Source organism: Octopus bimaculoides, chromosome 5 (assembly GCF_046866305.1).
Source record: "Octopus bimaculoides isolate indiv1 chromosome 5, ASM4686630v1, whole genome shotgun sequence".
Lineage (NCBI taxonomy): Eukaryota > Metazoa > Mollusca > Cephalopoda > Octopoda > Octopodidae > Octopus > Octopus bimaculoides.
Genome location: NC_142932.1, coordinates 42941949 through 42954400, shown reverse-complemented (window position 1 = coordinate 42954400; position 12452 = coordinate 42941949). Strand labels below are relative to the sequence as shown.

The 12452-nt window shown below is 37.5% G+C and overlaps 1 protein-coding gene across 5 annotated transcripts in view; it reads right to left on the bottom strand.

The window, feature by feature from the left end:
• LOC106879723 (uncharacterized) overlaps positions 1–12452 on the bottom strand; it is a 119588-nt gene that overhangs the window by 69381 nt on the left and 37755 nt on the right. For all 5 annotated transcript variants that reach the window (XM_052967826.2, XM_089352187.1, XM_014929403.3 and 2 more), the window contains 3 exons: positions 10639–10822; positions 7449–7579; positions 3792–3824 (listed from right to left, as the gene is read on the bottom strand). In XM_052967826.2, coding sequence (XP_052823786.2) covers positions 3792–3824; positions 7449–7579; positions 10639–10822 — 348 coding nt within the window. The remainder of the gene's footprint in view (positions 1–3791; positions 3825–7448; positions 7580–10638; positions 10823–12452) is intronic.

Genomic DNA, 12452 nt, shown 5'->3' with positions numbered 1-12452 from the left:
GTAGGTGCTTTTACGTGTCACCTGCACGAAGGCCAGTCAGGCAATACTGGCAACGGCCACGCTCGAAATGGTGTCTTTTATGTGCCACCCACACAAGCCAGTCCAGGGGCACTGGCAACGATCTCGCTCGAAAATCCTACGAAGGCCAGTCAGGCGGTACTGGCAACGGCCACGCTCAAAATGGTGCATCTTATGTGCCACCTGCACAAGAACCAGTCCAGGGGCACTGGCAACGATCTTACTTGGCTTGCCGGGTCTTCTCACGCACAGCACATTTTCAAAGGTCTCGGTCAGTAGTCATCGCCTCGGGGTGTATATATATATACATACATACATACACGCACACATATATACATTAAAAATGGAGACGGCCAGTTTATGGGATCACCCTGGATTTCCTGTCCATAAAAGGTTTAGCTCTATGGCGTATTGTCAGACCCCAAAACCTGTCGGCCTAAGACTTCTTCAAAAGCACCATATTTTGAAGAGGTCTTAGGCCAACAGGTTTTGGGGTTTGATGATATGCCATAAAGCTAAACCTTTTATGGACAGGAAACTCGGAGTAATCCCATAAATCGGCTTTCCCACTTTTAATATATACTTCTCTACATCATAGAGCGTGCTTCTTCTCCGGATTTGTTTTCTACAAATGATTATATATATATATATATATATATATATATATATATATATGTATATATATATATATATATATACATACAGACACACACACACACATATATATATATATATATATATATACACATATACATACACATGTATACATATATGAAAGGAGAAAAGCCAATGAAGGCAGCAAGGACAAACAGTCTACTACATGTGGCCCGATCATGGAACATGAGAGTGGACCTGGAAGAAAGACTGCAGTTTCCCCAAGTCATCCATCCAACCCTGAAACCAGATATATTTTTGTGGTTTGAAAAGGCAAGGAAAATGATCTGATCTTGGGTGAGTTTACAATCCCATTAGAAGAAGGGTGTGGTCAGGCTTTTGAAAGGACATGTGCCAAGTATGAGAGCCTTCTGCAGGATTGCAGGCAGAAGGGATGGCAATCATGGCTTTTCCATGATTAGCTATAGGTGATTTCCTGCCCAGTGGGTATGGAGGATGCTTACAACCATTGGAATGAGATGTGAAGAGTGTACAGGATGAGAGAGGTAGCAGAAACAGCCTCTTGCTGGTTATAGAGCAAGAGAGAGGAGTTTAACTGGAAGCCAGGAGATGATGAGCAGTGATTTGACCACCTCTTCTGACTAATGGGAGGGTGTTATGGTTCAGAATTGAAACACCTGATAATCATAGATACTGTCTAATGATATCAATTCCTCCTGGCCAATATTCCATTCACTTTTGTGATAGGAAAAGAAGCAACTTCTTCTGGGTGATATCAATAACATCATCATCATCGTTTAACGTCCGCTTTCCATGCTAGCATGGGTTGGACGATTTGACTGAGGACTGGTGAAACCGGATGGCAACACCAGGCTCCAATCTAATTTGGCAGAGTTTCTACAGCTGGATGCCCTTCCTAACGCCAACCAGCTGTAGAACATATATATATATATATATATATATATATATAAAAGCAATTAAATTTCTTTGATTTATCATTTTCTCAACCAGTTTCATAACTATTATGATAATCTTGGGGAGAACAAAATAGCTAAGTTTCACTTAAGTATTTTCAAGAAGTATTTATGTTAATGCTGATTAAAGCTGCAATAGCAACTTCTATTTACACACAGTTTGTATTTCTTAATAAAAACAATTCGTTTATTCCTCTGTATCTGATAAGTAATATTGTCACAACATGGAGAAAACTTGACATTTAAAGAATTTGTTTACTGTACATAAATCTAAATCTTCACTAACAGATGATGTTGGGTATTAATATTTTTTGTAACTGATGATGATGTACAGCCATTCTTTTCCTCAAAATGAAACCTGTTTACCAGATGTAATCTTCCTTACATCCATTACATTTACTAACAAATTGAATTCTCTAATGCACAAATGAAGTTATTATTCCTTATGGTAAATATTCGAGCTGACTTAAATTCATAAGCTGCATTATACCTTCAATAAGATTAACACAAATTCTGCAGTTAGGGTATATATTTACAAAGGAAATGATGAAACATGCCATTTTTGCAATTCATTTTATAAGTTTGATCCCACTTTATGGTATTTAGGAAAGTGTCTTCTACCATAGCTTTCAGTAATTCATAATTCAATTTAGTTCCACATGTACATCCTCAGATAGTTTTCACACTATTTGTATATAGTCATAGACCAGGGATTCAGTTTGTCATTGGTTCAATCCAAATGCATGATGTTGAAAAGCCACAATAATGGCAAAATATCAGTATCCACCACCCTTGGATTTGATCCAAGGTGAGTTGTCTCACCTGGTCTATGACTTCCAGGTGTTTTTAGGGAGTTGTCACACCTAGTTTATGACTTTCGTGCATTATTAGAGAATTTCCCTAATCACTGTCCTGCAGCAAATTTGGCAAATAAACAAAGCACATACATTATGCATGCACAATTGATAATGTTTACATAACTAGAGTTGCTTTTAATTTGTAATTTAACATAAAGCAGTGTCTTAGTATTTGAATTAAGCTTTTATTATTATTAACATTCATTCTCTGAGTTCAGTACCTTTGGGTCAACTTGCATTTCATTCCTCACAGGTTGATAAAACAATTACAAGTTACATAACATGTCAAACTAATTGACTTCATACCCTCTCCTACAAATTTATGCACTTCTACTGATCTAAGAATTCATTATTAACATTAATTTTTAATCAGTTTTCAAAACCCTCATTACTACACTATATTGCTGTCCAAGTGAACCATCTCTTCCAATCATATCAAGTAAAACCTTCAACTTTTCTGAATATTTTAGCAAGGTTCCAGTTAACTTTTTAGTGATACCTATTGTAAAATATTGTCCAGACATTACTATTAGACAAGCCTCTCTGTTTGGTGTTTTAGAACATGACCTTTAAACCAAGTATTGAGAAGAAGATCTATCAAGCCAAGTAAAATTACAGTTGTAGCAGATACTGGTGTTACACAAATGGCACCCATGTCAGTGACACATAAAAGCACCCAGTATACTCTCAGAGTGGTTGGCATTAGGAAGGGCACCCAGCCACAGAAACCATGCCAAATCAGACTGGAGTCTGGTGCAGAATGTAAAGATGGACGAAATGCCGCTAAGCTAATGATTCTGCCAATGTAACTAATGTTACAAAGTATTTTGTACAATGGAAACTAACTAAATGGAAAAGAAAAAAGGCATTAGAGGAGCAATGCATACCCTGCATGCAGATAAATTATTTTGCAAATTATAGTGTGGCTTACAATGCGCTACTTACCCATGCTTTTAAATTGAACTGAATTTTTTTTTTAAGTGTCACCATTATAGGTATTTATACCCCGGTAAAATTAGGAAATCAACTTATAAATAAATGAAACTCTCGAATCCATCACTGTACACAAATACACACACACACATCTGTGTGTGTATTTATGTGTGTCTGAAGATAATCAAACCAAATTTTCAGCATTTTGAGCCACTCAACCAATGAGTATTTTTGCCAAATTTGGTGAAAATCTCTTCAGCCGTTTTCCAGTAATTTTGCAAACACACAAAAACAAGTTATTACAATCCCATGCGTTTGCTTACACGCGCAGAGTAATAACTCACATGCCATAGGTCCACTCATACAATATGTCAGTAATTTATAAGTGGGTTACCTGAGCTTTTTTCCAATCTGGAAATACTTGGCCCTAGAAATGAAAAATAGAAAAACCACAAAAATTAATTAACATATATATATATATATATATATAGATAGATAGATAGATATAGATCGCTAGCCACTAAACCTTTTTTTTTTCTCACTCCATTTTATTTTCTCTCCCTGTTTATTTCTCTGTTCCTTTCTGTCGAGGAGCATAGGCTCAAAACAAAAAAGACTTTCTTACTTCTTGACCATTAACCAAATACATTTGTTTGTTGTTTACACACCCTCTTCGTCTTTTGTTTTTTGGGTTTTTTATTTTGGAAATTCTCACTATATATATATATATATATACTAGCAGTATAGCCCGGCTTTGCCTGGGATTAAGTTGGGATTATTAAGCTAATTAAGTTCTTTATTTCAAACCAAACTAAATAACATGACGTCAAATTTGGGCAGAATCAGTGTTGCAACTAGGGCGCATGGGTTGGGAGTTTGATCAGCAGAGGTGATCAGGTTACACATGCCATCCCTTTGAAAACACCACTGCCATCATCTAACCCCTCTTTGCCCATGGGTTGGGAAACCTTCCAGCAAGGAAAATAGAATGACCAAAAGGGCTCCCAATTCTCTGTGTCAGAAGCGGTTCTGTTCAGATCACAATAAAGTCTTAAGTATATATATATATATATATATATATATATATATATATATATATATATGAGAACACAGATGTTACGTAAGAAAAACGTTAATGTTCGAAACTGCAGCAGACCATAGATAATTCTTTATTCTGTATATTTCTCATTTTGTCCTGTTCTGACGTTTTGCGAAATTTTTCTGGAGAACATTATTTTTCTTTGTGGTTGGGTCGTTGATGACCTCTTTCTAGCATATCGGATGTCCACCTAGTGGTCATCCCTTATACACGTATAATACAATTTTTTCTGAATTTTCAGATTTTTTATATGCTAGGCCACTTGGTTTTAAATTGAATTAATATTCAATTTATCATCCTATCTATATATATATATATATTTTTATATATATATATATATATATATATATATGAGCAACACACACATACACACACGCACGTATGTACACCAATTGCATACATATTTTTTGTACGCATACATGTTCGGATGTGTGTGTGTGTTGCCCGTATATCAACAAAACACATACACACATCTTGCGTTACATATATATATGGATAAATGATTTAAAATAAATATATTTTGGAAATGGCGATTTACGGTACAATACCTAGAAACATGAAAATCAAACCACATGGGTTTGTTTACATCAATTCGGCAGTTTCCATAAAAAGTGTTGGGAAAGAGATAGAGAGAGCGCGCTCTGCCTCTCTATCTCTCTCCCTCCCTTACACACATGCCAGTTATCTCTCTTTCTTTCTTTCTCTCTCTCCCTGTCTCACACACACACACACACACACATGCTGCTCTCTCACACTAACAAAAGAACTTCACATACACACCACAGTTTCTGTCTGGCATACTCACTATAAAAAGAAAGCGTGTATTTCTTTTTGGCAACATGTGTTTTGTGTGTAATGTTGGTGTGTGTGTGTGAGAAAGAAAGAAAGAGAGATAACTGGCATGTGTGTGTAAAGGAGGAAGAGAGAGAGAGAGAGAGAAGGTATTTTTTTCTTTTTGCTTTGCTGCCTACCACACAGACGCTGGCAAACAAAATGTATCTCTCCTTCACCCTCCCTCTCACAAACATACAATTTCTCTCTCTCGCGCACCTTCACGCGCGTACGCACAGATTTGACTTCGCCATGTCAACAAACTTCAAAATTCGTAAAAGTTTATTGATTTTTACAGCTATACGCGGGTGCCTCTGAGAGAAAAAGTTGGCCAAAATGCACATAAGGTCATGACACATCACCTTCTAAAATTGGAGCGACATGCGTGCTAATTTGTGGACGTGCATAAACCACATTCACGTACACACACACAAACATCCTCTCTTTTATATATATATACACACACATGTAAATAGGAAACAAAAATGAATGAATATTTACTAAATATTAACACTTCTTAATATATACCAATGATTCTGCCAGTTCACTACCTTACCCCAACGCTCCTAATGTCACAAGGTATTTTGTACAATAGAAACTAACTAAATGGAAAGAAAAGGGCATTGGAGGGGCAATGCATATCCTGCATGCAAATAATTTTTTTTGCAAAATATAGTGTGGCTTACAATATGCTGCTTACCCATGCTTTTTAATTGAACCGAATTTGATGCATACATGGTTCTGAAGTACACCCACAGCTGGTGAACAGTTTAATTCTGTATGAACTACTGACTCAACCACAATATTTCTGAGTAATCTGTTTAGCCAAAGAGATGCAAAAGTGCTTTAAGCTAATTTGCCACAACCTATATGATTCCCTGCCTGTCTATGACTTTCAGGTGTTTTAATGCCCAGTGCTTTGAGGGAGTCATCCCCAGCACATAAAATTGCAGCAGACCAGTGAACAAGCAAAACACATACATTGAGGTTGGTAATGTTGAGAGAGAGAGAGAGAGAGAGAGAGAGAGAGAGAGAGAGAGAGAGAGAGAGATGTAAGGATAAGCAAGTCAGGCAGGTCAATATACAAAGTATATTAAATACATGAAATACAAAAAATGCATTATGTTTACATACAAAAAGGTCTGACTTACACAGAATAGAAATGATATCAAGAATTAAAGAAAAGTATTACAAATCCAACAGCTGTTTTTGGGGGCTTGATGGCCCAAAATAATTGATTCCATCATCCGATGAGACAAGCCTCCATCTTCAGGGAAAAAATCTTACATTTGAAGCTCAAAGATGGAATGATTTTGTGGAGAGCTAAATATATTCGAGGGGGGAACTGGGGAGGTATTCAAATAGAGAATAGTGAGAGGAGAAAATAAGTTTCAAGGGCTAGAGCTTAATAAGGAGGCTAGTAGGGAGTTATAGTAGTAGAGGTGGAAAGTAGGGTTAGGGTTAGGGTTAGGGTTAGGGTTAGGTGAATGGTAGTCCTTTGTGTTAGTGTGTATGAATGCTATAGGATTAATGGTTGGGATAGTGAGAAAGGGAATGGCCATTATTTGAGGAAAGTAAGTTGAAGGGGGTACAGTGGAGGGGGGGGGGGGGGTGAGTTGGTGGTCAATATAGCAGTTGTTAGTGGGGCAAAGGAATTGGGTTGGTATTGGAGGGGGGATGCCATGGTATGTAGAGGTGTATGAAGTTGAATAGAGGATGTGAATAGGGAGGGGTAGAGGTTGGCAGGTTAGTATCCAAAGGAATGGTGTAGTATTAAGTACTTTTGATAAGGAGGAGAGAAAAGAGGCTACTTAGGAGGATGGGGAGGCTAGAGGGAAGTGAGAAGTAGTGGTTTAGAAGAATTTGGAAAGGTATGCTTGAAAAAGATTAAGTTATTTTCTTGATCCTGAAAAGATGAAGGCCAAAGTTGACTTTGATGGCATTTGAACTTAGAGCATAAAGCTAGAAGACATGCAGCTATGCATTTTGTCTGGCATTATAAAAAAAGATAGATGGCTACGCCAGTTGGTGGTGAAGAGAATTCAGGGTGTACCTACAGCTTACAAGAAAGTGAATATAAGAGAAGTGGTTCAGAATATTGGACTGAGTGAAATTACTTACTTGTCTGTTAGACATAAGTAGCATCTTGTTAGAGTAGAAACTAATAACTTCTCACGGGCCCAATCCATCTGAACAATGGCTGAGTCTAAGTTGAGTATCACGTCAAGGGGTTGGCCAAACAAATCTTTAGCCTGAAAGATAAAGAAAAATTATTATTATTATTATTATTATTATTAATATCATCATTATTGGTGAAAAGCACTCATATTCCACATAAAGACGCTCATGCTTGTACCACATAAAGGTGTTTGTGCTGGTGCCACATAACCGAGCTCATGCTGGTGCCATGTTAAAAGCACCCAGCACACATTGTAAAGTGGTTGACATTAGGAAGGGCATCAAGCCATAGAAACTAAGCCAAATCAGACTGTAACCTGGTGTAGCTCTCCTGCTTGCTACCTCTGGTCAAACCCATGCTAGCATGGAAAACGGATGTTAAAGGGTGATGATGATGATTATCTATGTAAAAAGCATTGGCGAGGGTGCTGGTGTCATATAAAAAGCACTGGTGATGGTGCCATGTAAAAAGCACCCAGGACCCTCTGTAAAGTGGTAGGCATTAGGAAGGGCATCCAGCTATATGAGTCATGCCAAAACAGACAATGGAACCCGGTGGGATCCCTCGCCTTGCCAGTTTCTGTCAAGCCATCCGACCTTTGCACATTGAATGTAGATGATAATGATGATGATTATAGCTATTGTTATTGATGTGATTAGTATTACTATTACAGGTGTTGTTGCTATTCATGTGACTGGTAATATTTTATAACCAAAAACTGGCACTTTGGATTCATTTGTGTCACATCCTAAGAAATAATATCTGTTAACTCCTCTTCGAGTTCTTTTTTAACCCTTTAGCAATTAAACTGGCCATATTTGGCTCAAATATTTTACCTGTTTTATGGCTGGATCTGGCCTCCCACACCTATCATACAATGTAATTCTAAAAACACACAATCACATCACTGAAATCTTAAAGTTACAAGATAATGCATAATAAATTCAAAACAATGCATTTGACAAAGTAATCTGAATGCCAAAAGGTTAAACTGCCGTTAGGAAATTAAAAATCAAAAGAAAACAAAAAATGTCTTTTTGCTTGTCATCATCATACATGTTTTTTTTTTGCTGGTATAGTTTGGATGGGTCATTATGGCCTGGGTCAAGAAGTATGTTATGTTCATACATTTCATTTAACCTAGTTCCTAAGGTTGCATTGCCCTTCCTATTGTCAACCATTCCTAGAGCATATTAAGTGCAGTTTATTAAGGCGCCAATACTTTGTTTTGTTGTGTTTCTTTAAATGTTAAATGTCATTTGAGAGGATTCAACCATCTCTCTAACAACAAAAAGGAAACCTCAAAGACTTCAAAAAAAAAAAAGAAAAAAAGAAAAGAAATTAATGAAAAAAATGCTATTATCAGGCTTCAGAGCTCTTTGAAACCTTATAGTCAATGCAAAGTTTCATCACAAAACAACTTACTGTGTTACTGCGTGCTTGAAATGATTTCTTTGCAAATATAGATATCTATATCATAGCTAAGCAGGTTAATAGGGGGGTGAAACTGTCAATAAAAATCTGGACATAACACTGTACTTCATATATGAACAAGAAACTTAATGTTTCTAGTTCAATCCAACAACAGAGAATTAAATGATAGGGTCTTGGAAATGGCACAGGATAGTTTTCAATTGGAATGTCCAGTATGGTGTTCTGCTGCATCAGAGGTTCTCAACCAGGGTCCATATGACCCTTGGAGGTCTGTATAAGATTTTGGAGGGTCTATGCAAGCAAAATAATAAATTAGGGATCCACAGTAGTATTTTAAGGGTCCATGAAAAAAATTTACTTTAGACATATTTATTACGAAAGACAGATAGATTATTTCTTTCTCTAATGCTTAACTTAGTTCAACAAGTTTCTGGCCACAGAAACATGTTCTCTCAGAGAGTGCTGTTGCAAACATACACAAGTAAAGGAGTGAAAAACAAAATAGGAATTTCGAAAGACATATCTACTCTTTTACTTGTTTCAGTCATTTGACTGTAGCCATGCTGGAGCACCGCCTTTAGTCGAGCAGTTCGACCCCAGGACTTATTCTTTGGAAGCCTAGTACTTATTCTATCAGTCTCTTTTGCCGAACCACTAAGTTACGGGGACATAAACACACCAGCATTGGTTGTCAAGCCATGTTGGGGGGGACAAACACAGACACACAAACACACACACATACATATATACATATATACGATGGGCTTCTTTCAGTTTCCGTCTACCAAATCCACTCACAAGGCTTTGGTCGGCCCGAGGCTATAGTAGAAGACACTTGCCCAAGGTGCCACGCAGTGGGAATGAACCCTGAACCATGCGGTTGGTAAGCAAGTCTATAAAACTAGTTTTTTTTTTTTAATATTGAATGTCTATGGGGATCCACCTGAATAAAATAGTAATTAACCCTTTAGCATTCAGATTATTGTGCCAAATGCAACACTTTTTCTTTCAAATTGTTTTTAATTAATCATGCACTATTTTGTAGCTTCAAAAATTTTGATGATGAGATTGTATATTTTATAACGACATTGAAAGGTAGGCATGGCAGGCTGAATCTGGCTGGTTAGGACATAAAACAGATAGAATATTTTGGATGGATATAGCTAATTTAAATGCTAAAGGGTTAAAGAGGTCCACAGGTAAAAAAATGATTGAGAACCACTGTGCTAGATGAAAGAAATAAGAATCTCTTTTCCAACCACCACCACCATTACTACTACTACCACCTTCATTTTACAGGCTGAACTTGAGTAAGTGATAGTAGCTTCAATGCCTCTTTCTCTCTCTCTCTCTCTCTCTCTCTCTTTCTATGTTACAAAGGCTTTCATCCAATTAAAAACACAATTTTATCTGTGGGTGATCAGATCATGGACCAGAACCAAGGAATGGGGAAGAAGTGAATGAAGAGATGATGTGTGGCTTTTACTACTACTAGTAGTAGTAATAGTAGTAGTAGTAGTAGTAGTAGTGGTGGTGGTGGTGGTGGTGGTGATGGTGGTGTGAGTTAGGTGAAGGAGAAAATGGTAGGAACAGTTGTTGCAGTGAAGGATATTTTTTGTGACGAGAACAACATAAGAATGGTGAGATACTGGTAAGAAAATAGAGAAGTGAAAAATAAGCAATAATGATACAAGATACCTTAGAGTTTGAAACGTATATGATAGAAACTGTGCCCATATTGTCACCGATGAAGAACTGAGATCCTGTTGTGTTCCATGCTACTGCTGTCACTATACGTCCTACATGGATGTTAGACATACGAAGTTTCTCAGGCTTTGTTCGTTTCTCAATGTTTGTCTCCATCACAAAAACTTGACCCATGCTGGAAAAGAAGGAAAAAAAAAAGAAAGAAAGAGTGAAGTAAAAAGGGGAATAAGATTTAGTAACCTATAAACCTGTTTATACATACATACACACACACATAAACACACTATGATATAGCAACTAATATTGTACTGCAGTCCAGTGGAACTGGCAATGACCTTGCTTGAACGTTTTTTCACGTGCCACCAGCATAAGTGCCAGTAAGGTGACGTTGGTAATGACCACGCTCAAATGGTGCTATTTACGTGCCACTGGCATGCAAGCCAGACAACTGCCCTGGCAATGATCACACTCGGATGGTGCTGTTAGCGCTCCACTGGCATGGGTGCCAGTCATCGAATTTGGTTCAATTATGATTTCGATTTCATATATATATATATATATATATATATATATATATATATATTTATAGGAGTAGCTGTGTGGTAAGTAGCTTGCTTATGAACCACATGGTTCCGGGTTCAGTCCCACTGCGTGGCACCTTGGGCAAGTGTCTTCTACTATAGCCTCAGGCCAACCAAACCCTTGTGAGTGGATCTGGTAGACGGAAACTGAAAGAAGCCCGTCGTATATATGTATATATATGTGTATGTGTGTTTATATGTTTGTGTCTGTCTCCCTGCCCAACATCGCTTGACAACCAATGCTGGTGTATTTATGTCCCCGTAACGTAGCGGTTCGGCCTAAGGCACCGATACAATAAGTACTAGGCTTACAAAGAATAAGTCCTGGAGTCAATTTGCTCGACTAAAAGCAGTGCTCCAGCATGGCCACAGTCAAATGACTGAAACAAGTAAGAGAGTATATATATATATATATATATATATATATATATATATATATATATAATGCAGATGGATGACAACATCTTCATAAAGAAGTGTCGATCCCTCAAAGTAAATGGAACACGTGGAAGTGAGTGACCCAGAAAGACATGGGATGAAGTACTGAAGAACACTGAAGAATTCAAGACACTGAACCTTTCAGGTAAGATGACAAAGGACCAAGATGCCTGGCGCCATGCTGTACTCAAGAAGACCCATAATCCCCAGCAGAAGTGTTAAGACTGGTTCCTCTGGCTCCACATAAAAGTGCCTGTGTGGTGCCATGTAAAAGTACCCGTACAGTGCCACGTAAGAGTGCCTGTGCAGCACAACGTAAAAGCGCCCGTGCAATGCCACATAAAAGCACCCAGTGCACTCTGTAAAGTGGTTGGCATTAGTAAGGGCATCCAGCCATGGAAACCATCAGACTGGAGTCTGGTGCAACTCTCCAATCCACGCCAGCATGGACAACAGGCATTAAATGCTGGTGTTGATGAGATTATATACACACACATACACACACATTATATATATATATATATATATATATATATATATATATATATATATATATATATATATATATATATATATACTTGTATATACATGCACTTGTATATGCAAATGCATGTATTACTATGGCAACAGTCCGGATACTTAATAATCAGACCTCATAATTAATGACAGGACTTCAGAGCTAAACGCTTGATCATTAGACTTTGTTCGGGTTACACAAACACTTAGTTTCACAGTATATGTGTTGGAGGGAGGGGGAACATCTTTGTTTTCTTCCTCTCTTTCTCT